At 44.9% G+C, this 26,558-nt stretch overlaps 2 protein-coding genes across 2 annotated transcripts in view; one reads left to right on the plus strand and one right to left on the minus strand.

Moving 5' to 3' along the window:
- Positions 1 to 24,602, minus strand: LOC142184885 (cytochrome P450 2G1-like). The gene is made up of 9 exons (XM_075260011.1): positions 24,399 to 24,602; positions 22,164 to 22,326; positions 16,383 to 16,535; positions 14,742 to 14,902; positions 14,160 to 14,336; positions 12,005 to 12,146; positions 6,827 to 7,014; positions 6,076 to 6,217; positions 1 to 182 (listed from the first exon to the last, which is right to left on the minus strand). Exons 1-9 carry the CDS (start codon positions 24,573 to 24,575, stop codon positions 1 to 3), a joined length of 1,485 nt encoding a protein of 494 aa, XP_075116112.1. The 5' UTR covers positions 24,576 to 24,602.
- MGAT1 (alpha-1,3-mannosyl-glycoprotein 2-beta-N-acetylglucosaminyltransferase) overlaps positions 1 to 26,558 on the plus strand; it is a 360,722-nt gene that overhangs the window by 129,577 nt on the left and 204,587 nt on the right. The window lies entirely within an intron of this gene.

Here is a 26,558-nt window from a genome sequence, read left to right on the forward strand (position 1 = left end):
TTAACGAGGAATAAAAGACATTTTGTACAGTTTAGGAACATTTGTTAAGCCAGATACATCCGGTGTAATATCCAAGTCCTCCAGAGGAATGAAGGGTTTCAAGTTAAAGTTTTGCAATATGGTGACTAATATAATAAAGAGCTCCATTCGGGCCAGAGATTCTCCCAAGCAATTCCTTTTACCTGGAGCAAAGATACAAATATACAGAGTCAGTAATCTGCACCAAACACAGTATACAGTCCTATGAAAAAGTTTGGGCACCCCTATTAATCTTAATCATTTTTAGTTCTAAATATTTTGGTGTTTATAACAGCCATTTCAGTTTGATATATCTAATAACTGATGGACACAGTAATATTTCAGGATTGAAATGAGGTTTATTGTACTAACAGAAAATGTGCAATATGCATTAAACCAAAATTTGACCGGTGCAAAAGTATGGGCACCTCAACAGAAAAGTGACATTAATATTTAGTAGATCCTCCTTTTGCAAAGATAACAGCCTCTAGTCGCTTCCTGTAGCTTTTAATCAGTTCCTGGATCCTGGATAAAGGTATTTTGGACAAACAATTCAAGTTCAGTTAAGTTAGATGGTCGCCGAGCATGGACAGCCCGCTTCAAATCATCCCACAGATGTTCAATGATATTCAGGTCTGGGGACTGGGATGGCCATTCCAGAACATTGTAATTGTTCCTCTGCATGAATGCCTGAGGATTTGGAGCGGTGTTTTGGATCATTGTCTTGCTGAAATATCCATCCCCGGCGTAACTTCAACTTCGTCACTGATTCTTGAACATTATTCTCAAGAATCTGCTGATACTGAGTGGAATCCATGCGACTCTCAACTTTAACAAGATTCCCGATGCCGGCATTGGCCACACAGCCCCAAAGCATGATGGAACCTCCACCAAATTTTACAGTGGGTAGCATGTGTTTTTCTTGGAATGCTGTTTCTTTTTGGACGCCATGCATAACACCTTTTTTTATAACCAAACAACTCAATTTTTGTTTCCAAAATGAAGCTGCCTTGTCCAAATGTGCTTTTTCATACCTCAGGCAACTCTATTTGTGGCGTACGTGCAGAAACGGCTTCTTTCTCATCACTCTCCCATACAGCTTCTATTTGTGCAAAGTGCGCTGTATAGTTGAACGATGCACAGTGACACCATCTGCAGCAAGATGATGCTGCAGCTCTTTGGAGGTGGTCTGTGGATTGTCCTTGACTGTTCTCACCATTCTTCTTCTCTGCCTTTCTGATATTTTTCTTGGCCTGCCACTTCTGGGCTTAACAAGAACTGTCCCTGTGGTCTTCCATTTCCTTACTATGTTCCTCACAGTGGAAACTGACAGGTTAAACCTCTGAGACAACTTTTTGTATCCTTCCCCTGAACAACTATGTTGAACAATCTTTGTTTTCAGATCATTTGAGAGTTGTTTTGAGTAGCCCATGATGCCACTCTTCAGAGGAGATTCAAATAGGAGATCAACTTGCAATTGGCCACCTTAAATACCTTTTCTTATGATTGGATACATCTGGCTATGAAGTTCAAAGCTCACTGAGGTTACAAAACCAATTTTGTGCTTCAGTAAGTCAGTAAAAAGTAGTTAGGGGAATTCAAATCAATAATATGATAAGGGTGCCCATACTTTTGCACCGGTCAAATTTTGGTTTAATGCATATTGCACATTTTCTGTTAGTACAATAAACCTCATTTCAATCCTGAAATATTACTGTGTCCATCAGTTATTAGATATATCAAACTGAAATGGCTGTTGCAAACACCAAAATATTTAGAACAAAAAATGATTAAGATTAATAGGGGTGCCCAAACTTTTTCATAGGACTGTATGTAATACACCAGGATACAGATTATATCCTACTAATATTATAAAGGTGGATGTTTGTGACTCAATCACAGCCAAACAGCTGAATGTATTTTGTTGAAATTTCACACACACCGACATAATGCCCAGGAAGGAAGGATAGGCTACTCTAAATGTGGGTCACTCACCCCAAATCGCCACCGTGACCCTCAAAAGTTCACTCCAGCTCTACTGAAGGTGCTGGCATTACACCAGCGCAGGTCTTTCCATGCACCTCCTATTGGTGCATGGCAGGGTGTGGGCGGGATATGGAGCCAGCGCTGCGGCACCATACGTTCCCGGTAAGGTGTGGGCGGGGCGATTGACTGGGGAGACGGTAGTCAACATGACGGCAGCCCGCATGTTCCGCCTGCCGCTGCCATCCCAGGCCGCCTACACACTGCCGGAAGGCCGGCCGGCTACATAGGATGGCTCATGCTGGCAGATGTTGCGGCCTACACAACATGCACAAGGTGAGTCCAGCGGGGTGGGGGTGGGAGGTGGCCGGTGTCCGAAACGAGCGTTCCCATTAACCTTAACGGCGCCTCAGTCACAGCTGCCCAAGGCACCATGTTCTCCGCCGGCGTGTGGGCACTGCGATGTTCCGGCTGCATAGTCACGTTGCTATGGCATCAGGTATAGCATAGCATAAAACCGGTGCTTCTACTGAAGGCTACATAGCATAGGCTGCAGTAGGAGCGAAAAAATGACAGGCCGGGGACCCTGCGCTCCCAGCTGCCATAGCAACGTAATGTCGGCCCTGGAGCTTGGTCCAGGTGCCGGCGCGGAGAAGGAACATAGCAGCGCCCACGCACCTCGGTCAGCTGTGACTGAGGTGCTGGAAGGGTTAATGCGGCCACCGACCGGTATTATGCAAAGCATAGCATAAAACCCACGGTTCTATTACAGCCTATGCAGTGCAGAAAACCAGCACGTGTATTGCAGCCTATGCTACGTAGCCTGCAATCGAGGCGCTGGTATTATGCAATGCATTGCACAACACCGGCGCTTCTATTGCACCCTATGCTACGTCACTTGCAATAGCAGCGCCGGTATTATGCAATGCATTGCATAAAACCGCTGCTTCGAGTGCACCCTAGGCTACGTAGCCTGCAATTGAAGCGCCAGTATTCTGCAATGCATGGCATAAAACTGGCACTTCTACTGCAGGCTATGCTACAAGGCCTGCAATCGAATTGCTGGTATTATGCAATGCATTACAATGCATTACCATTGTACCATTGTAATGCATTGTATTACTAATCACACACACTGGGTGTGAAAAACAAAAAAATTTACAAAAACAAAATTCACAATAAAATGACCAAAAATAAAACCTCCAAACCCTCTTAGGTAGGGACTAAGGGCGGCGCGGACGAAGTTGCAGGTAATACTAGTACATCACAAGGAGAAAAAGAAAGAAATCTAGTAGCAGTCAAGATTTGGGCTTAGTTTCTACAGCTCTGCTTGATTAACTTAAAGGGGGTCTTTCAACAGAACCAGCATATCACCCCAGCCCTGCAGATAGATAGGTTAGTGTCACCAGAGCCAGCATATCACCCCAGCCCTGCAGATAGGTTAGTGTCACCAGAACCAGCATATCATCCCAGCCCTGCAGATAGATAGGTTACTGTCACCAGAACCAGTAAATCACCCCAGCCCTGCAGATAGATAGGTTAGTGTCACCAGAACCAGCATATCACCCCAGTCCTGCAGATAGATAGGTTAGTGTCACCAGAACCAGCATATCACCCCAGCCCCGCAGATAGATAGGTTACTGTCACCAGAACCAGTAAATCACCCCAGCCCTGCAGATAGATAGGTTAGTGTCACCAGAACCAGCATATCATCCCAGCCCTGCAGATAGATAGGTTAGTGTCACCAGAACCAGCATATCACCCCAGCCCTGCAGATAGATAGGTTAGTGTCACCAGAACCAGCATATCACCCCAGCCCTGCAGATAGATAGGTTAGTGTCACCAGACCCAGCATATCACCCCAGTCCTGCAGATAGATAGGTTAGTGTCACCAGAACCAGCATATCATCCCAGCCCTGCAAATAGATAGGTTAGTGTCACCAGAACCAGCATATCATCCCAGCCCTGCAGATAGATAGGTTAGTGTTACCAGAACCAGCATATCACTCCAGCCCTGCAGATAGATAGGTTACTGTCACCAGAACCAGCACATCACCCCAGCCCTGCAGATAGATAGGTTACTGTCACCAGAACCAGTAAATCGCCCTAGGCCTGCAGATAGATAGGTTACTGTCACCAGAACCAGTAAATCACCCCAGCCCTGCAGATAGATAGGTTACTGTCACCAGAACCAGCATATCACCCCAGCCCTGTAGATAGATAGGTTACTGTCACCAGAAACAGCATATCATCCCAGCCCTGCAGATAGATAGGTTACTGTCACCAGAACCAGCATATCACCCCAGCCCTGCAGATAGATAGGTTAGTGTTACCAGAACCAGCATATCACCCCAGCCCTGCAGATAGATACGTTACTGTCACCAGAACCAGCATATCACCCCAGCCCTGCAGATAGATAGGTTAGTGTCACCAGGACCAGCATATCACCCCAGCCCTGCAGATAGATAGGTTAGTGTTACCAGAACCAGCATATCACCCCAGCCCCACAGATAGGTTACTGTCACCAGAACCAGCATATCACCCCAGCACTGCAGATAGATAGGTTACTGTCACCAGAACCAGCATATCACCCCAGCCCTGCAGATAGATAGGTTAGTGTCACCAGACCCAGCATATCACCCCAGTCCTGCAGATAGATAGGTTAGTGTCACCAGAAACAGCATATCACCCCAGCCCTGCAGATAGATAGGTTACTGTCACCAGAACCAGCATATCATCCCAGCCCTGCAGATAGATAGGTTAGTGTCACCAGACCCAGCATATCACCCCAGCCCTACAGATAGATAGGTTAGTGTCACCAGAACCAGCATATCATCCCAGCCCTGCAAATAGATAGGTTAGTGTCACCAGAACCAGCATATCATCCCAGCCCTGCAGATAGATAGGTTAGTGTTACCAGAACCAGCATATCACTCCAGCCCTGCAGATAGATAGGTTACTGTCACCAGAACCAGCACATCACCCCAGCCCTGCAGATAGATAGGTTACTGTCACCAGAACCAGTAAATCGCCCTAGGCCTGCAGATAGATAGGTTACTGTCACCAGAACCAGTAAATCACCCCAGCCCTGCAGATAGATAGGTTACTGTCACCAGAACCAGCATATCACCCCAGCCCTGTAGATAGATAGGTTACTGTCACCAGAAACAGCATATCATCCCAGCCCTGCAGATAGATAGGTTACTGTCACCAGAACCAGCATATCACCCCAGCCCTGCAGATAGATAGGTTAGTGTTACCAGAACCAGCATATCACCCCAGCCCTGCAGATAGATACGTTACTGTCACCAGAACCAGCATATCACCCCAGCCCTGCAGATAGATAGGTTAGTGTCACCAGGACCAGCATATCACCCCAGCCCTGCAGATAGATAGGTTAGTGTTACCAGAACCAGCATATCACCCCAGCCCCACAGATAGGTTACTGTCACCAGAACCAGCATATCACCCCAGCACTGCAGATAGATAGGTTACTGTCACCAGAACCAGCATATCACCCCAGCCCTGCAGATAGATAGGTTAGTGTCACCAGACCCAGCATATCACCCCAGTCCTGCAGATAGATAGGTTAGTGTCACCAGAAACAGCATATCACCCCAGCCCTGCAGATAGATAGGTTACTGTCACCAGAACCAGCATATCACCCCAGCCCTGCAGATAGATAGGTTACTGTCACCAGAACCAGCATATCACCCCAGCCCTACAGATAGATAGGTTACTGTCACCAGAAGCCGTGTGCAAGAGTGACTTCTGAGGCCTGTGATAAGCTGCAGCAGTCATGGGGCAGCCATCACTGAAAATGGAGGACAAGGGAGAGAGGAGTAAAATGTTTTATAGGTTATTCCCCCAATTTGCACCACAAAGCAAAGTTTGAAAAGAAGTTGAACAGTCCCTTTAAGTCTGGTGTTTGGTTCCTTCTCCCACTAAGAGCTTCTAATAGACATTAAGTCATCACTGGGGTTAGAGAAACCCCGCACATGTCCTCCAGTAATTATGACGGACACTTGTAGCTGTCTACTGACCCAAAGATCTATGTATTATAGCTCAATATACCTGCAGCCAGGGGGATGAAGGCCTCATTCTTCTTTAATTCACCATTTTCATCCAGGAAATTCTGGGGGTTGAAATCATATGGGTACGGGAAGCAGGAAGGGTCTTTCAGCACCGAGGACAACATTGGAAACACATTGGTGTTCTGGAATATAAGACCATGTGGATTAAAGGGGATCTCAGGTGGGAAAAATAAAAATTAAATATTCATTAGAGTATTGAGAGTTAATAGAGTAAGATTCCTTGTTTGGCACCTCCATCAATTAGAGTGAAGACTGGCTACACAGAGTAGAGAAATTTATGAAACGTTGCTCCCAGAATTATAGGGTAAAAAAAATAAATTGCAAAGTAGAGATTTGGGATGTTTTGACCTTTGTTTTAGCATTTTTACACCACTCGCTCCATATTTGAAAAGTGGATGGGGAATGTTGGTAAGTTGACCAGGTTCAAAGCTCTGTAAGACAACATTACTAACCACTGAGCCACTTATAAGAGTTCTTCCATGGTGTCTCTCTGGAGGTTCGAGTACACCCATGGCTTACCCAGAAGGGGGAATGGTGCAATCCTATCCTGTAATTCCATGCAATTACATTGCACAATTTTCGCTCATCCTCTAGATGACTATGAATTATGAAGTTCCCAACATATTAAGCTTTTTTCGGAAGAAACTGTTCCCATCAAGTGCATAGTAGGACATCCATTATTTACTTCCCAAAAGTCTTCTCATCCAAATACAGTATTTTAGGACACCTACCTTAGGGATGGAATACCCTCTGTAAGTGATGTCTTTTGTAGTTTTCCGAGGCGCACCCAATGGGAGCAGATCTACAAAACGTTGTGTCTCATGAATAACAGCATCAGTGAACGGCATCTGGTTCCGGTCATGAATCTTTGGACTTCGGTCCCATCCAATGACCTTGTCAATCTCCTTGTGGAGTTTGGCTAGTAGTAATGAGAAATAAGGAGATGTCTACTCAGATTCTACTAAGTATATGATTTTTGTTGAGACCTTCAGACTTTTGGGAAACAAATTAAACATTTTTGTCATGGCCTGGTTCCCCTAAACCAGCCCTTTAATACACTATATTCTGTTACATAAAATCTAATGATTTCTGTCATTGTGTAAAAGTCTTTCCCTTACATCCCCAACAGCAGCACAATATACGGGGTATTTTCTGCCCCTGTGTGCTAATAGGACAGGCGGAATTTTTAATTAGCATAATAAAATGCAGCCTAGCTCCCTATAAGTAGACCTAGAGCCCTCCCCCTTTTTTAACAAGTAATATAATACACAATATGTTCTTTTCTGTCCTGCATGTTAGGACAGATGGAGCGGACCTCTAGGTCCTCTATCTTCAGGAATTGTGTGGAAATTGTGGTGTGAAATCCTGCTTCCTGATGGTAGGCGAAAGTCTTTACCCTCTCTTAAATCCGGGAGACCTTTCAGCCTAAGTCTGTCTTTTATTTCAGGCTATGATTATACCAGATGCCACTCCTGCCGTGGCCCTCTGGAAGAGGAGCCCTCTACCCGCGACGTAGTCGTATGGGTGAAGGAGTTCATGTGAGCCCTGTTTCTGCTGAGGCCTTAGCCTTCAGGCCTCTAGCTAGCGTTCCTCTTTTTATGTTTTTTCTAGGAGGACTCGCTCAAGGACATTAGGAGCTCCATATCACAGCTCTCTAAAAGACAGCGGCTTGATAGACGGTCAGTTTCTCTGCCGTCTATTGAAAACTTGCAGGTTGCTGATAGTTTCTCCTCGGAACAGGGTGAATCTGAAAGTTCCAGCAGACCCATATTCCCAGTGGATAAGCTCCCTAGGCTGCTGAAGTCCATCCGGCCGAGGGGACAGGATGTTGATGGAGAATCCTCCATGTCCACCTCTGGGAGACAGAGGGTTGTCCATGTGAACGCTGCTCTGGCCAAGCAGATGGAGCTTGAATGGAAGTGCCCTGAGAAGTCCCACCACCACCGTCAAATCAAGACACTGTACCCTGTTTCTCCTGCACATCTTGACAGGTCGGGAATGGTCCCCAAGGTGGAACTTGCAGTGGCCAAGCTATCGTGCCACACGGTGGTTCCGGTCAAGGACAGCTCGAACCTAGAAGACCCATTAGACCGGAGAGGAAAAACTACTCTGCTGCGGCCGCTCAGGCTTCCGTCTCGATTACATCCTATGAGGTGGCCAATAGCCTAAGGGACCAACTTTCTCGTCTGGAACAGGACATCGATACTTGGGTTAGCAGAGATGACATCATTGCCTCTATGCGTCCTCTGTTCTTGGCAGCAGATTTTCTGGGTGAATCCTCTTGCCAGCAGCTTTGTCTAGTCTCAAAGTCCATGGTGCTCTCCACAGCTGCCAGAAGGCCTTTCTGGCTTAAGCCATGGCGGGCGGATCTCCCTTCCAAGGCCTCCCTCTGTTCCTTACCCTTTGAGCCGGGTAGGCTTTTCGGTAAGGGCCTTGACGAGCTTATGGAGGGATTGGCAGACACCAAGGGTAAGTCCCTTCCCCAGGGATCCAGAGGCAGACGTAGAACCCCAGGTGTTGGCAGAGCAAGGGGTTGTCAAAGCATACCCCAACGATTAAGTCGTTCCCATTACCAGGCTCGTGGCTCTTCTAGGGGCGATAGTATGAAGAAGCCCAACTTTTGATGGGACGCTGCTCCCAGTGACCAAGGTACCCGTGGGAGGCCGCCTTTCCCAATTTTTCGCGGCCTGAAAGGATTCTATTAAGGAGGGTTCCTTGGGTTTTGCAGGTAATAAAGCGGGGCTACGCCGTAGAATTCATCCAATCTTCCCGCAACCGGTTCGTGGTTACTCATTCTCTCCCTCTCTCCCTCCAGATCGTCAATCCATCCTGGAAGACTCCATCGCGCAATACATCAAGAAAGGGGCCCTGGAAAGAGTTCCTTTTATGGAACGCGGATTAGGGGTCTACTCCCCGGTATTTCTAGTTCCAAAGGCTACCGGCGGCTGGAGAATGATCATCGATTTGAGATTTCTGAATCGCTTCATAAGAGAGAAAACATTTCTGAATGGAATCGGTAACCTCAGTAACCTTGTTCCTTCAATAAGGAGATGTTATGGTTACTCTGGATTTAAAAGACATCTACCTGCACATTCCCATTTTTTCCCCACACAGAAGGTACCTAAGAATTGCTGTGAAAATCTCTGGTCACCGGGAGCATTATCAATTTTCTGCCCTTCCTTTCGGCATATCATCACAAAAGTCGGGGCCCCCGTTGCCGCTGCCTTAAGACTGCAAGGTCTATTCATCGTGCCTTACCTTGACGACTGGCTCATCAAAGCTCGGTCCAGCCTGGTTCTTCTCTGACATCTTCAGACAGCCATTTCTTTCCTACAGAGGTTAGGGTGGCTGATAAATTGGGAGAAATCAGAGGTTGTGCCATCAACCCAAAAGAAGTTCTTGGGTTTCCTCCTAGACTCCAAAAAGCTGCAGATCTCTCTAACCATTCCAAGAAAACGTAGACTTATACGGGCCGCCTGCTTCCTATACAGAACCCGGCATGTCTCCATCAGGACGGCGATGAAAGTCCTCGGCTTGATGTCATTCTTGGCCCTGGTGGTCCCCTGTGCTTTATGTCATTTACGTCCACTCCAGATGAATGTGTTGATGAATTGGAACAGATCTTCGCGGGCCTTGGGCAAAGAGATCTGCCTTTCTCCCAGTACCCGTCTTTCCCTCAGATGGTGGATACACCTGAAAGACAGAAGGTCCTCGGTCCAAGCAGATTGGACCCTGTTGACAACAGATGCATCCCAGACAGGATGGGGAGCCCATCTGGACCCCAGGACAGTCCAGGGATGTTGAAACAAATCAGAGGTGGGGACATCATCCAATTACAAGGAGCTCAGAGCTGTTTACCTTGCCTTACTTACATTTCGCACTGTTCATCAACGGAAAGGTGATCAAAGTACGGTCAGACAACACGACCGTGGTGTCATACCTGAACAAGCAAGGAGGAACCAGATCTCCAGCTCTTCTCAAAGTCTCCAGGATGATCTGCACGCGGACAGAGAAGAACCTGTTCCACCTATCCGCTGTTCACATCAGAGGCTCCCTGAACATAGTAGCGGATCAGTTGAGTCAAGGTAATACTGTATCAGGAGAATGGTCCCTCAATCCAGAATTTTTAAAGCAGATCGTCGGGAGTTGGGGTCTCTCAGAAGTTTATCTGATGGTGACCCAACTCAATGCCAAGGTAGAGACATTCTGCTCCCTTTACAGGCAGGACAATCCCTTGGCAGTGGATGCCCTGTCCATCCCATGGAGGTTCAGGCTGGTCTACATATTCCCTCCAGTTTCCATGATACCAAGAGTATTGATGAAACTCAGACAGGACCAAGTCTCTGCAATTCTAATAATCCCATTCTGGCCAAAGAGATCCTGGTTTGCGCAGCTCATGGAAATGAGCAGAGGCAATTATTGGAGGCTTCCCCCCTCCCAGAACCTGATCACACAAGGAGAGCTGAAATGTCAGGTTCTGAGGAAATTCAACCTGACAGCCTGGAGGTTGAACAGTCCCTATTAGGGAATAGAGGACTGTCTAAGACCGTTCTGAAGATGTTTGCCTGTGCCAGGGCTGAGTCCACCAACAGATCTTATGGAAGAATTGTAAAAATCTTCAAGAGGTGGTGTCAGGACCACGACTTGAGTTCCATTGATCCCCCGGTGCTGGTGATCTTGGACTTCCTGCAGAACAGCCTAGATAAAGGGCTATCTCCTGCCACTCTAAAGGTACATGTGGCCACCCTTTCCACCTATCTGGGGAGGCGGTTATCTCAGCACTTAGTAATAAATGCATTTCTAAGAGGTGCTGCAAGAATTAGGCCTGCAGTACCCCTATACTTCTTTTTTCTAAGGGCCCCTTCAGACGGAGGATACGCTGTCTGATTTTGAATGTGTAGACGTTCCAAAACAGCAGCGTTTAAAGCCGGTCCCATTGCTTTCTATGGGAGACAGCATACGTGCGCTCCCCTAGGAATGAATGGGCTGCTTTTTCTCATTCATTTCTATGGGGAGCGCGCGTATGCCAGCTCCCATAGAAAGCAATGGGACTGGCTTTAAACGCTGCTGATTCGGAACATCTACACGTTCAAAATCAGACAGCATATCCTCCGTCTGAAGGGGCCCTAAGATAGGGTGCAGCTTCGCTTTATTTCAACCTTCAGGCCAAAGGTGCCTTCTGTGGAGAATTTATCTCAGTTGGTGGTTCTACCAACTTTTTTTTCGGATCCTTCCTCTCTTGAGGAAGAGAGATTGCACAAGGTAGTTCTGGTGCGTTGTCTACAGATCTACATAGACCGTTCCAGAGCTCTTAGAAGATCCGAGCATCTTCTAGTTAGTACAGTCGGCAAACAGAAAGGGCTGAAGGCCTCTAAAGCATTGATTGCCTGCTGGATCAAAGAGACTATCAAACTAGCATTTGAGCTTCAAGGGAAACCTCCTCTGTCCTTTCTAAAGGCTCACTCCATGAGAGAAGTTTCCACCTCCTGGGCGGTGAGTAGAGCCATTATAGATTGTCATTCTGTACTACTGAAGCCACCACCTTCGGGCTGTCGGTTCTTGAGGCAGAGAGATGAGGGGACCCTCCCTAGGGGTATTACTTGTCAAATCCCCATATGTTGTGCTGCTGTTGGGGACATAAGGGAATGGAGGATTATGTAGATAATCTGTTTTCCCTTAGTCCTAACAGCAGCACAAGCTTTCCCTCCCTAAATATTACGTATTACATTACTTGTTAAAAGAGGGGGAGGGCTCTAGGTCTACTTACAGGGAGCTAGGCTGCATTTTATTATGCTAATTAAAAATTCTGCCTGTCCTATTAGCACACAGGGGCAGAAAATACCTTGTATGTTGTGCTGCTGTTAGGACTAAGGGAAAAAAGATTATCTACATAATCCTCCATTACTTACCGAGGACATCTGGGTGCTTCATGAGAAGTAGCAGACAGTAGTTCAGGGTTGTGCTGGTGGTCTCTACCCCAGCAAGGAAAATCTGCAAAGTGCTGTTCACCAAATTGGTAAAATGGAATTCACTTTTGGGATTAGTATTTTCCTGTGAATAAAAGTGGTACCATTAATACTGTTATTATTATTGGTATTATAATTATTACTATAATGCTTTTAGGCCTTGAGTGTTGCATTCATTTAATTTCCAGAAATGAATACGCAGCTGACGATAAAAAGGGAAAATTGCAATTTTTCCAGAGATTTGTCATTTCAGTATTCGATATGTTGTACCCAACTTGTGTCAGCAGAGACACACACTCTAAAAACTGCTAAGTGGGTATCCTCGGCACAACAGCTTTTGGAGTGTTCATCTCTGATATAAGGTGGGCACAACAGATTATGCACTGAAATTACATATTCCTGGAAAAATTACCATTTTCACCTTTCCTAATAAGCTGTGTATTCATTTATGGATAATAAATTATAGCAACATATGCCACTTAGTTGGACTTATTTGGAAGACCAATACTCGAGTCGCTTGATCACAAATACATAAAACACATAAATTAAAAGATAATACATGAGAATGTTCACAATAAAACATCTTCACAAGAAGCCTCTTATCTGAAGCAGATCAGTTCCAAGATAGATTTTCAATTCCTTTTGTCTTCTTAAAGATCATTTGTTACTAATTTTATTGGTCATAGTAAAGGCAGTTATTTATACAACAACAACAAACTGTGGCCAACAAATTAGTCTGTATTTTTTTTCTATTCTGGTTATTGTATGAGCCTTTATTAAGGCTGAGGCCACACATGGGGGAAATGCAGCATTATTTTTATTGTTGTTGCAGATTTTGCTGAGGTTTTTGGAGCCAAAGCCAAGAATGTTTACATTTGGAATAGGAAATATATAGGAAGTTGTTATATTCTCCCTACTAATCCACTACTGGCTTTGGCTGAAAAAAAACAAAGCAAAATCGGCAACACAAAAAGCCACGATTCTGCAATGTGTGGCCTTGGCCTAGAGGGGTTTTCTGGGACTTTTAAATTGATCAACCATGGAAGATCTGCGGGGGTTCAACATCTGTGATCCCCAAGGATTAGTTAGCTGAAGCTCTTAGAACATCGCTTCCTTTCCCAGGTCATGCGACATCATGTCCATCACTAACATGACCTCCTTATAGGTCAGTCCCATTCAAGTTAATGGGCTTAGGACCAGCACCAAGAACAGCCATTGTACAAAATGTATGTTGCTACAGTATAACTGGTAACTGTAGAAGAGGCTGCTGCGCGTACTTAAAAGGGCGCTATCAGCAAAATTGTGCTGTATGAGCCCCACATATGCATGAATAGCCTTTAAAAAATGCTAATGTTATTTTAACCCCCCATTTTAAAATAAAACCATAAAAACATATATGTAAATTATACTTATTGTGCACCCTGGACGGTGATGCACGGTCTGACGTCATCTTCTGGCACGCCTTCCTCTTCTTTCTTCTTCTTTCGGTGACGCACTCCGGTCCTTGCTCTTCCCCGGCTTCGTCGTCCTCTTCTTCCAGCGGGATCGGTTCAAATCCAGCGTGTGCGTAGTAGCGCTCCCTCCGGGGCTTCTGCGCACGCTCTGGCGCCATTTTTCTCAGTGGCAGTATGCTTGCGTCCTTGAGGCATTTGAACCAATCCCGATGGAAGAAGAGGACGATGAAGCTGGGGATGAGCCAGGACTGGAGGGCGTCGCTGAAAGAAGAAGAAAGAAGAGAAAGGCGTGCCAGAAGATGATGTCAGACTGTGCATCACCGCCCAGTGTGCACGATAAGTATAATTTACATATATGTTTTTACGGTTTTATTTTAAAACGGGGGGGGGTAAAATAAGATTATCAGTGCCTGAATACCCTTTATAAAGGCTATTCACGCATATGTGGGGCTCATACAGCGTAATTTTGCTGATACAGCCCCTTTAAACACTGCAGCCTCTTCAAACAAGTTGATCAAGCTGATCAGGGGCCTAAGTCTCGGATTCCTTCCAATCTTACATGAGGGTACATAGCACCTTATTACAGGGTTTCCACTGACTATAAGGACATCGAGGGCTCTTATAAAGGGGATCCTTGAATTTACCTTTTCCATTTTAATGAGAAAAGCATCGACGTAGCTCTGAGGGTTATTCACATCCAAAGCTTTCTTGTTCATTTTAGCTCTTTCTTCCACAAATTGAAGGAGGTTTTTTAAATACTCGAAGATCTTCTGATGTCTCCCAGGAATAAACTGCATGACCGAGGGGAACATCTGATACAACTAAAACAAAATAAAATGGAGGGTCAGATAATAAGTCGTAGTGAAAATCAGAAACGTGTCGGCATCATATGATGTGTCACCAGTGCTGGACTGACCCACAATAATGATCCAGAAGAAGACACCCAAATTTGAAGGGTACTATGGTCTATTTCCTAGGGCTTGTTGGATGTTGGGCTCTCAGAATGATTCTGTCTGGACCCAAAGAACCTCAGTCTGACACTAATTACGGTGGACAATTAATCACAAAGCCTCATCTGCTCCATCCAGCCTCTCTACCTCCTAAGAACATCTCAATATACCTTGAAAAAAATGCAAATATGTACAATTCACGTCCTCGCCACAGTCTAGCTGAAGACAGAATTGCAAAAATTTGAACATTTAACTCAAACCTTCTTTAGTTCTTACCTGGCCCCAACCTGAGCTGATAATAGCCACTGCTGTATACATCCAGAAGATAACATTCAGGAGCTCGGCGTCCTCGTAATCTTGGCGATGTCCAAACATGATGGAGAAAATAACGTTGCAGGCGGCTTTACTTAGGTAATGTCGAGGCTCCACCAATGATTCTAGGACAAGAGGTATAAAATATATAAAGTAAATCATCGACTGCCATAAAATAGGATATAATGTATCAGGCGCTTCTGACCTATCACTAAGCGGTGCTTCAATGTCTGACTCTGGAAAGACTCTTAGGACAGACCAAGGTGATTTATTGAAGCATCTTCCAGCTTTTTCTGCATTGCAGGGGATTTGGATGTTGGGTGAGATGGTGACTATTGACATGTTTTGGTTGTCTTTCCTATTACTGGTAGAAGACAGAAAACTAGAAGTTCAATACACTTAAAGGGGCTGTCCAGGTTCAGCAAATAAATGAATAAATAAATGATATGTAACTTTTAAAGAAACATCAAATATAAATTTGCTATCTCTAAAGAACATTATTCCAGATTATTTTACATTTTATGTATTTATATTTAGTTCGGAGCAAATTTATGATTTGATGCAAAACCGAAAAGAGTCAAAAACTGCAGTTTTGCTCATCTTTCCATAGCTGACAAGATGAAATAGATGGACCAACCTGTTTGGGATTCAGGCCGAAGGACAGTGCTCACCCAAAAATACCAGAAACTTTTTTATTATTGGAATGAGAATGAGAGCTCTTGAACCATCCAGACAAGCAAATGTGCACTTGATAAAGGACTGTCAGTGGTCTGAAACGCGTTGTGCCATGTTCTGATTCCAATAATAAAGAACTTTCTGGTATGTCCGGGTGAGCGCTGTCCTTCGGTCTGAATCCCAATCAGGTTGGTCCATCGATTGCATCCGTATATTACGTTCTTGTAATGCCACTGCAGCTGCTGCCCATTGAACTGTCCTGCACCAGCACTGACTTGTGTTTAAAGGCTCCGTCGGGCTGTTGCGACTCCATCACAACCCAACCAGGTGAGCAGACACTCGTCTCTCTGTGTTTCCATTTCACCCTGTGATAATACACGAGGATCGGCTTGGTGTCTCTCCTTGTTTTCAAGATGCCATTTGATCCTGGTGGATTATTAGAATCTAAAATTGTCCCTGAGTCAGAAGCATAGCTAGAGGTTTGGCACAGGGGGGCAAACAAATTGGAGTGGGGCCCCATACCCCCAAAAAACTAGTGACTTACAGGTGATGTATCTGACTGTAATTATTCATATTTCTCATCTGACCATTCCTGCCATGTGCAGCTTTATTCATTGGATGTCACTATTACACTTGCAATAACGATAGTCAAGTGGACAAACCCTTTAGCCATTTATTTCCGAGTTTAAAAAGTTGTGGCTACACAATGGACACAAAACTTCCCAGTAGTATCTGAGGAACAAATGCAGGTTGGAATAGACCACCGGGAATTAATGGAATCCAGCCAGTGGGGGTGAAGATAGGATTGTGACAAAGAGAAAGGATCACGGTTTCTATTGGCATCTTTATATGACGTTATATCGTTTTGATTTTTTTTAACTGCTCACATAGTAGACATCTTATTATTGTCTTATTATTGTCTGTAACAACCTTTAGTCTTCCTCAATTCCGTCACTAGACACTGAGCTTCTTCTTGTATTTGATCCTCCGTATTCCTTTTTCCCATGCCAAAATCCCGCATTGTAGAAAGAGAAAATCTCCGAAGTTCCCGCCATCTGTTTATGTTACTTGTAAAAGCAATTCCTGAATGATACAAATACATTGGATTAATATTAATATCTACAATGTAACATTCATAGAAGAAAATGTGCAGCCGCTTTATATGTCCAGCTCTCTATTGGGATTAATATACAATTCTTTATCTATATGTTCCCTGATATTCCACACGAGCATTTATCCCTCTCCCTGGATGAGATATAATGGATCATGTTCATCTGTAATATGTATCATCTGTATTAGAGCATTGCTTTATTATATCTTTGAATCTGTATTTATATTTGAAGACAGGATTTTATTCCACAATCGCTTTGCATCCTTTATATGTATTATTGTTGTATAGCTACATATTATGGGGTATTCCAGAAATACCATGCACGAGATATATAGATAGTTCTAGGAGCCCTGACAGTGTCATACACTATGTATTATAGATATATATAGTCCTAGGAGCCCTGACAGTATCATACACTATGTATTATAGATATATATAGTCCTAGGAGCCCTGACAGTATCATACACTATGTATTATAGATATATATAGTCCTAGGAGCCCTGACAGTGTCATATACTATGTATTATAGATATATATAGTCCTAGGAGCCCTGACAGCCCTGTCATACAGTCATGGCCAAAAGTTTTGAGAATGACACAAATCTTATATTTTCACATGATCTGCTGCCCTCTGGTTTTTCTGTGTGTTTGTCAGATGTTTTTATCACATACAGAAATAGAATTGCAATCATATTATGAGTAACAAAAGCTTATATTGACAGTTAGAATGAGTTAATGCAGCAAGTCAATATTTGCAGTGTTGACCCTTCTTCTTCAGGACCTCTGCAATTCTCCCTGGCATGCTCTCAATCAACTTCTGGACCAAATCCTGACTGATAGCAGTCCATTCTTTCACAATCAATGCTTGCATTTTGTCAGAATTTGTAGGTTTTTGTTTGTCCACCCGTCTCTTGATGATTGACCACAAGTTCTCAATGGGATTAAGATCTGGGGAGTTTCCAGGCCATGGACCCAAAATCTCTATGTTTTGTTCCCTGAGCCATTTAGTTATCACCTTTGCTTTATGGCAAGGTGCTCCATCATGCTGGAAAAGGCATTGTTGATCGCCAAACTGCTCTTGGACGGTTGGGAGAAGTTGATCTTGGAGGATATTCTGATACCATTCTTTATTCATGGCTGTGTTTTTAGGCAAGACTGTGAGAGAGCCGATTCCCTTGGCTGAGAAGCAACCCCACACATGAATGGTTTCAGGATGCTTTACAGTTGGCATGAGACAAGACTGGTGGTAGCGCTCACCTCGTCTTCTCCCAATAAGCTGTTTTCCAGATGTCCCAAACAATCGAAAAGGGGATTCATCAGAGAAAATGACTTTACCCCAGTCCTCAGCAGTCCACTCCCTGTACCTTTTGCAGAATATCAGTCTGTCCCTGATGTTTTTTCTGGAGAGAAGTGGCTTCTTCGCTGCCCTCCTTGAGACCAGGCCTTGCTCCAAGAGTCTCCGCCTCACAGTGCGTGCAGATGCACTCACACCTGCCTGCTGCCATTCCTGAGCAAGCTCTGCACTGCTGGTAGCCCGATCCCGCAGCTGAAACACTTTTAAGAGTCGGTCCTGGTGCTTGCTGGTCTTTCTTGGGCGCCCTGGAGCCTTTTTGCCAACAATGGAACCTCTCTCCTTGAAGTTCTTGATGATGCGATAGATTGTTGACTGAGGTGCAATCTTTTTAGCTGCAATACTCTTCCCTGTTAGGCCATTTTTGTGCAGTGCAATGATGACTGCACGTGTTTCTTTAAAGATAACCATGGTTAACAGAAGAGAAACAATGATGCCAAGCACCAGCCTCCTTTTAAAATGTCCAGTGGTGTCATTCTTACTTAATCATGACAGATTGATCTCCAGCCCTGTCCTCATCAACACCCACACCTGTGTTAATGGAGCAATCACTGAAACGATGTTAGCTGGTCCTTTTAAGGCAGGGCTGCAATGATGTTGAAATGTGTTTTGGGGGATAAAGTTCATTTTTTAAGCAAATATTGACTTTGCAAGTAATTGCTGTTAAGCTGATCACTCTTTATAACATTCTGGAGTATATGCAAATTGCCATTAGAAAAACTGAAGCGGTAGACTTTGTAAAAAATAATATTTGTATCATTCTCAAAACTTTTGGCCATGACTGTACACTATGTATTATAGATATATAGTCCTAGGAGCCCTGACAGTGTCATACACTATGTATTATAGATATATCTAGTCCTAGGAGCCCTGGCATTGTCATACACTATGTATTATAGATATATAGTCCTAGGAGCCCTGACAGTATCATACACTATTTATTATAGATATATATAGTCCTTGGATCCCTGGCAGTGTCATACACTATGTATTATAGATATATATAGTCCTAGGAGTCCTGACAGTGTCATACACTATGTATTATAGATATATATAGTCCTAGGAGCCCTGACAGTGTCATACACTATGTATTATAGATATACAGTCCTAGGAGCCCTGACAGTGTCATACACTATGTATTATAGATATATAGTCCTAGGAGCCCTGACGGTGTCATACACTATGTATTATAGATATATATAGTCCTAGGAGTCCTGACAGTGTCATACACTATGTATTATAGATATATAGTCCTAGGAGGCCTGACAGTGTCATACACTATGTATTATAGATATATATAGTCCTAGGAGTCCTGACAGTGTCATACACTATGTATTATAGATATACAGTCCTAGGAGCCCTGACAGTGTCATACACTATGTTTTAACATAATTTAAGTTGTAGTTCATACTGATCTTTTTCAAGAGGTTCGCCCACCTTTAGTGACCATTTTTTGGAATATGCTGTCAACTCTTTTCCCTAAACCATACCTCCCAACCGTCCCGATTTCCGCGGGACATTCACGATTTGGGTGACATATCCTGCGGTCCCGGTTGGAGGGTGGTATGTCCCGATTTCAACTCAGATCGGCGTCCAGAGGACACCGATCTGAGTTGAACACATACACGGCTGAAGCAAGGAGCTGACACAGGTTCACCGCTGCGCACCTCTCTCGCTGACACATGCGGCTGAAGGAAGGAGCTGACACAGGTCAGCTCCTTCCTTCAGCCGCATGTGTGTCAGCGAGAGAGGTGCGCAGAGAGCGGCGAGGGAGCGGAGGAGAAGGTAAGTTTAATGTGGAGGTGGAACGTGAATCTGGGGGCAGATGAAGGAGAGGACGGCATGACACTGGGGCAGAGATGGAGAGGACGGCATGACACAGGGGGCAGAGATGTGGGGACATGAATCTGGGGGCAGAGATGGAGAGGACATGAATCTGGGGACAGAGATGGAGAGGACGGCATGACACTGGGGGCAGAGATGGGGGACATGAATCTGGGGGCAGAGATGTGGGGACATGAATCTGGGGGCAGAGATGGAGGGACATGAATCTGGGGGAAGAGATGGGGACATGAATCTGGGGGCAGAGATGGAGGGGACAGCATGACACTGGGGGCAGAGATGGAGGGGACATGAATCTGGGGGCAAAGATGGAGGGGACATGAATCTGGGGGCAGAGATGGGGGGACATGAATCTGGGGGCAGAGATGGGGGGACATGAATCTGGGGGCAGAGATGGAGGGAACATGAAACTGGGGGAAGATGAAGGGTGTATATGAAACTGGGGGAGAGATAGAGGGGGGACATATAATTTACGGGTGACTGTAGGAGGATTATACTGTGTGCGGGCACATGGAAAAGTAACAAGTGGGCGGGGTCAACACAAAAGTGGGCGGGGCTAAATTTGCCACGCCGCGCTACGCGCGCTGCACATTTTGTCCCTCTTTCAGTACTTCAAAAGTTGGGAGGTATGCTAAACTGATGTGAAGTACCAGACAATTAATGCCTCTTATGTTATGTTTAGAGATGAAGGAACAGAAGCTGATGAAGTGGGATTCGATCCAAATTCAATAAAATTTTCGATTTGCCAAGAAGCCAGATTTCCTCACACTTTGATGCATCGAATTACATTTTTTAATAAAATGGCCACTGCACATGTTAGGAAAAGGGACAGGGAACTCTGGGAACACAGGATCACCCACAATGCCAATCGTGCAGGCAATCAGAGCCGCCTCTGTGATGTCACAGCCCTATAAAAACCCTCCACCATTTTAGCTACAGACATTTCATATCGTACTTAGTTCAGGGAAAGACGTCAGCAGGCAATAGGGTAAGTGGTAGAAATTACTTTAAAACTGATAGAAGTTCACAAAAAGAGCATTAGAAGTGTAAGGAAAGGATGGGGTAGAATTTATACAAGATTATTGATGTAGAACAGGGTTCATTTGTGGTGGTTGCAGTGTCAGCAATAGCAACAATCCTACCACACATTGCTGCACTGACTGCCGCTATACTGCTGCTCGTTACTCATACCTGTGTGGACAAGGTAGAACATTACAGGCCTGTTTCCCTGTATTAATTACTTTTTAAATTACTTATTTGATCTAACAGTATGCCAGACAGAGAGGCGACAGGCCATGCACAGGGGAGGGCAACAGGCCTAAATGTTTCTGGCACAGGCAAAGGTCGCAGCAGAGTAAGGGGGCCTTGGCAGCAGGGGTCACTTACAGAGGCCTGAGCTCCCAATGTCAGCTAGCGGTTGTCATGTCTTCCACACATAGTCATCAACAGCTAGACACAGAGCAGAACCTGAACCAGCAGGTACTTTGAGTGCACCCTGCCACCCATCATCGAAGATCCGCTGGACTACTGGGAACCAAACTAGATTTGTCCATTAGTGTGTCAACAGAGTGGGTGTTTAGTGCGGCAGGGCCATAGTTCACCCAAGGAAAACTCGCATGTCCACTCAAAATGTGGAGAGACTCACCTTTGTCAAGATGAATTAGGCAAGGATCAGCCAGGATTTCCAGCCACCAATGGCCGATGCATTAGATTAAATTATACATGCTGCCTCACCCAAACCTTGACAAAAGAGACCGGTTTCTTCTGGCTATCTGCCTCAGCTACTATTCTGTTGCTGCCACCTGCACATCAGATGCCAAGTACTTCTTCTTACAGCCACCATCATCCGCGGGTACTCATAGCTATGAGTAAATGTCTCCATTGACATGTACACTAACAGGTCCTGTCAATCATAGCAGGCAGGTAGATCTCTGCTCGACGGGAGCAATGGTAACACCTTCATTGCACCAAACAGCTCATTAGTTCAATAGGGACTGTTGAGTAAAGGACTAACTGTGGCTTCCCGAAACGCGTAAGCTATACATTTGATTTTATCATGTCTTGGATCCTTGTCAATTGGATGTTTTTTTAATCTGAAGAAGTAACAGTTATATTTTACACAGTCCCCATTGGACTAATGAGATTGTTTGGTGCAATGAAGATGTTACCATTGCTCCCATCGAGCAGAGATCTACCTGCCTGCTATGACTGACAGGACCTGGTAGTGTACATGTCAATGGAGATGCCGATCAGGAAGCAGATAAAAAGTGTTTCATTCATGTGTACCCCGACCATCAGACTGAGCTTATAATGTAATAGGGACCCCTGGTGACTTCCCTTTAAGTTCTGCACAGAGGTCCTATCTATGGCCACTATTCTTGCCCCCTAAGCAAAGACAAATTACTCACCATAGTTCTTGTAGTGAATATCAAAGGCAGATACATCTCCGCGAGCTAAGAAGTCATCGCCTCTGTCCACGTAGACTTCTCTCACAGCTTTGTATCCTGTGACCACTATGACCGGCCGGGACCCAAGATAAATGGTGAACACCTCGCCGTACTTCTCACTAAGCTGGATGGAAATCAAATCAAATCAAATAGGCTTTATTGGCACGTCCAAATGGATATTTGGCATTGCCAAAGCTAGTAAAGTGGTTGTGGGGGGATTTGGAGTCGAGGGGGAGAGTATGGGGGGTGGGGTGGCTGATTTGGAGTATAACAGTCCATGGAGTCTCATCTTCCTCTTAGTTGGTGAACGCTATATGGGGAGGTGGGGTGGGGCGGGTGTATTGGGATAAATATAACAGTCCGTGGAGTCTCAACTTCTTCTTGTTTGGTGACAGCTGGACACGTATTGGGCAGCGATCTCCACAGTGGCCTCTTCTTCTCCCAGTAGGATGTAGAGTTTCCTCTTCTCATCTGCAGATATGAAGTCTGGGATGTGGGCAGAGAGTCTTTGGTAGTAGACGGCCCTCACAGCTGAGTATTTGGTGCAGTGTAGCAGGAAATGGGCCTCGTCTTCTAGGGCCCCCTGGTCACAGTGCTGGCACAGTCTGTTCTCCCGTGGCTTGTACGTCTGCCTGTATCGCCCCGTCTCCATCTCCAGGTTGTGGGCTCTCAGTCTGTACCGGCTCAGGGTCTGTCTGTATTTGGGGTGGCGTATTCTCTCCAGGTAGGTGGCCTTGGTGTAGTCTCTTTGCAGTGACTGGTACACAGTGAGTTTCTTGGAGTTATTTATTGCGCTTCTCCCTTCCTCGATGTACCGCTCTTTGTCTCTCTCAATTAAAATCAATCATATATAACTCACATCATAGCCGTCCTCTTCCAGCAGGGATTAAGAGTAACATGATATTGTCTTGTAATGCAAGTAAACTGATAGTGAATATTACATTGATATGGAAGCCATAATAAGAGCGAGATCTCTCAGTGCAGCCCTGGGAGAAAGTGTGCTGCCAACTCAGAGTCAGCGGTGGATCCAAACTCCAGGTTATTTAATTTGGAAATGTCCCAAAACTATCAGAACCCCCCTCCCCCCCCTCTTTCCTGTAGACACTCGTTGGCATTTGGTACTTCAGTTTATCCTCAGATGACTCTCATTGTCTTGCAGTTGTCCACGTGATATTATACAAATACTGATTTGATTCCTGTTTATTAATAATTTTCTATTGTTTCTGCCGCTCGAGCAGGATGGTGTGATGTCATAGCGGGGGGAGGATCAGACCCCACAGCCTGGGGCGGCATAGACAGGGGATGGCAGTTACTTATCCTAAAATCCACAGAGTTTCCTACATATATTGTTTGTATTTGCTGTAATGTGCTCCATAATGGGGCTTTGTTTGGGGAGGGGGGGGGGGGATAGACGGCTGGTAATGAGAGCATTGTATTCACAATTCAGAGGGACTCAGGAAGCAAATAACAAATAGACCCCGACCCAATACCTGCCAACACAATGAAGGTCACCAGAGGAAATCATAACACTATTGGGGTTCAGTGGTGGCAGAAACTAGAGATGGTCACAAAAGCGGCACATACATGAGACAGCCTGTGATATACATACATGAGACAGCCTGTGATATACATACATGAGACATCCTGTGATATACATACATGAGACAGCCTGTGATATACATACATGAGACATCCTGTGATATACATACATGAGACAGCCTGTGATATACATACATGAGACAGCCTGTGATATACATACATGAGACAGCCTGTGATATACATACATGAGACATCCTGCGATATACATACATGAGACATCCTGTGATATACATACATGAGACAGCCTGTGATATACATACATGAGACATCCTGCGATATACATACATGAGACATCCTGTGATATACATACATGAGACAGCCTGTGATATACATACATGAGACATCCTGCGATATACATACATGAGACATCCTGCGATATACATACATGAGACATCCTGCGATATACATACATGAGACATCCTGCGATATACATACATGAGACAGCCTGTGATATACATACATGAGACAGCCTGTGATATACATACATGAGACATCCTGTGATATACATACATGAGACATCCTGTGATATACATACATGAGACATCCTGTCCTTAGATACTACACTGACAGTCTGGTCATAGCTCACCATAGACTTACCTTCAGCAGAGATTTCACCAGGTCTCCTTTGCCTAGCTGTAGGACGTTCCCCAGTATCGGCAGGGGGGTCGGTCCAGGGGGTAAGTTTCCTTTTCTCAAGAAATGCTTTAAACTTATATATAAGATGAGACAAGACAAGGCAGCTGTAAGGAGGAGAGTAATATCTTCTGAGAACATCCTGACTGCTGGTCGTCCTTCCAGATAATCTCTCTGCACTGAGACTGTTCTGTTCTATTCTGCAGAGTCAATAAGTAGCACTAGGGGTGGGGTTGGCATTGCTTGCTTCGACTTGTGTAATTTTTTTAAAATTCAGAACACTATTAGAAATGGTTTATATAAAAGAACTTTAATATGGAGCATTTAATGGATCTTCGGTGAAGGACTGTACGATTATGTTACAGTAGGTCCCCGTGTACTTTATGTATTGTAGTAAGACAGACACAGAGAGCTGCAATCCCTATAGAAGAGCTAAAACCCTCGTAGAACAGGTGCAACCTCTGTAGTAGAGTTACGTCCTCTGTAATAGAGCTACAACCTCTGTAGTAGTTGATATGGTCCCCAAAGATATAGCCCTGATGTTAACATCATACAGATAGAAATATCAACAGAGGACTAAAGACACATCCAGTGTGGAGGATGCCAGCCGGAAGGAACCACTCCTATCCAGGGTTTACTCCAAACCAAACTTTTATTTTTTATTTTTCATATAGCAAAGTTACCGTACAACGCGTCTTGGGTTTCTTATACCCCTTTCTCAAGTGGAAGTGTTTGTGCATAACTGAAGACGTAATGTATTAGTGTATTAACAGGAGGCAGATACACCCTGGTGTATACATAGACCGCTGTATAGACTATTAATTGATTCCCATAGGGGATAGAATAGTATTAGGGAGGACATAAAACCTATTATAACTAAGAAAAGCAGGAGCATTAGAAACACCTTGTAGGTGAGTTCAGGGGTGACCCTAGCCTCGCTGCTGCCTGAGGTGGACGATCTAAAGATGCCCCCTCCTCCCCGGCCTGAATAGCGCGGGGAAGTGGTAGTGGTGATAGTGGTAACATTACAGTGAATTATTTTTTTTTTTGCTTACAAGAGATGACTCTGACTTATTGCTCACATTTCCTGATTCTTCCCTGAACGCCATGACCACTTCTTTCAGCTGTCTTGTGTCTGTAAAGTTTGCAACACAGACATGTTTGACTCCACACTTCTCCACGCATGTACTCTATTATAAATATACCTTGCATGTGAAATTATGCCCAATAGCGGCCCCTGCAGTTTTTATTATGCCCCACAATGGCCCCTGCAACCTCTATTATGCCCCACAGTGGCACAATGGACTGTGGGGCATAATAGAGGTTGCAGGGGCCACTTTGGGACATAATAGAGGTTGCAGGGGCCACAGTGGACCCTGCAACCTCTGTTATGCCCCACAGTTGACCACCCAACTATTATGCCCCATAGTAGCTCACCCATGAACTATTTTTATACTCTGGGGTATTTCCCGGCTCCTAAGTATAAAAATCAGAGACTCAGGGTAGTGAAGAAACATAATAAACACTGTTACTCACCTCTCCTGGATCTGCTGTTACTCCTAGCACAAGCTTCAGTCTTTAATGGTAATGTCCCAGACGTCATGTGCTCCACATGACGTCTGGGACATTACCATATAAGCCCAAAGCCTGCTAGATGTAACATCGGACCCAGGTGAGGTGGTTTTCATGTTTCTTTACCTCTCCTGGGGCTCCAATTATTATGCTCAGGGGTCTTAAAAGACCCCGGAGTATAATGATAGCGATAGTTATTGGGGTTCGCGGCCTGGGCCTCATCACAGCTGTTTCTTCTCCCCTCTTCTGCATTCTATAGCAGAAAGGGAAGCGGGGGTGGCCATGAGCAGGACCGAGGAGGTAGATAAATAGGCTGCTACCTGCTGGGGATACTCCAGCAGGTAGCGGCCAATTAAACAAAAAAGTATCCTTACTTACCTACCTTGGGATCCCTTGATGGAACCCTGCACCGCTGTTGCTGCCGCCTCCTTTTCTTCGCCCAGCTGCGTATAAGACGTCTACTTCTCAGCACAGGAGGTGTGATGACGTCTTATCATCGCCGCCTGTGCTGAAACGCAGAGGTCTACACTAGTGCAGGACAGGGACGCTCAG

This window comes from Leptodactylus fuscus, chromosome 11 (genome assembly GCF_031893055.1).
Source record: "Leptodactylus fuscus isolate aLepFus1 chromosome 11, aLepFus1.hap2, whole genome shotgun sequence".
In the NCBI taxonomy this organism is placed as follows: Eukaryota; Metazoa; Chordata; class Amphibia; order Anura; family Leptodactylidae; genus Leptodactylus; species Leptodactylus fuscus.

What these genes read in the sequence shown, in the direction of transcription:
- LOC142184885 (XM_075260011.1), bottom strand. Translation starts at nt 24,575, where the DNA reads ATGTTCTCAGAAGATATTACTCTCCTCCTTACAGCTGCCTTGTCTTGT. An exon ending in TATTCACTACAAGAACTATG is followed by an intron (nt 16,536 to 22,163) that starts GTGAGTAATTTG and finishes TGTATCATTCAG; the next exon opens with GAATTGCTTTTACAAGTAAC. An exon ending in TTCTCATTAAAATGGAAAAG is followed by an intron (nt 12,147 to 14,159) that starts GTAAATTCAAGG and finishes TTTTATTCACAG; the next exon opens with GAAAATACTAATCCCAAAAG.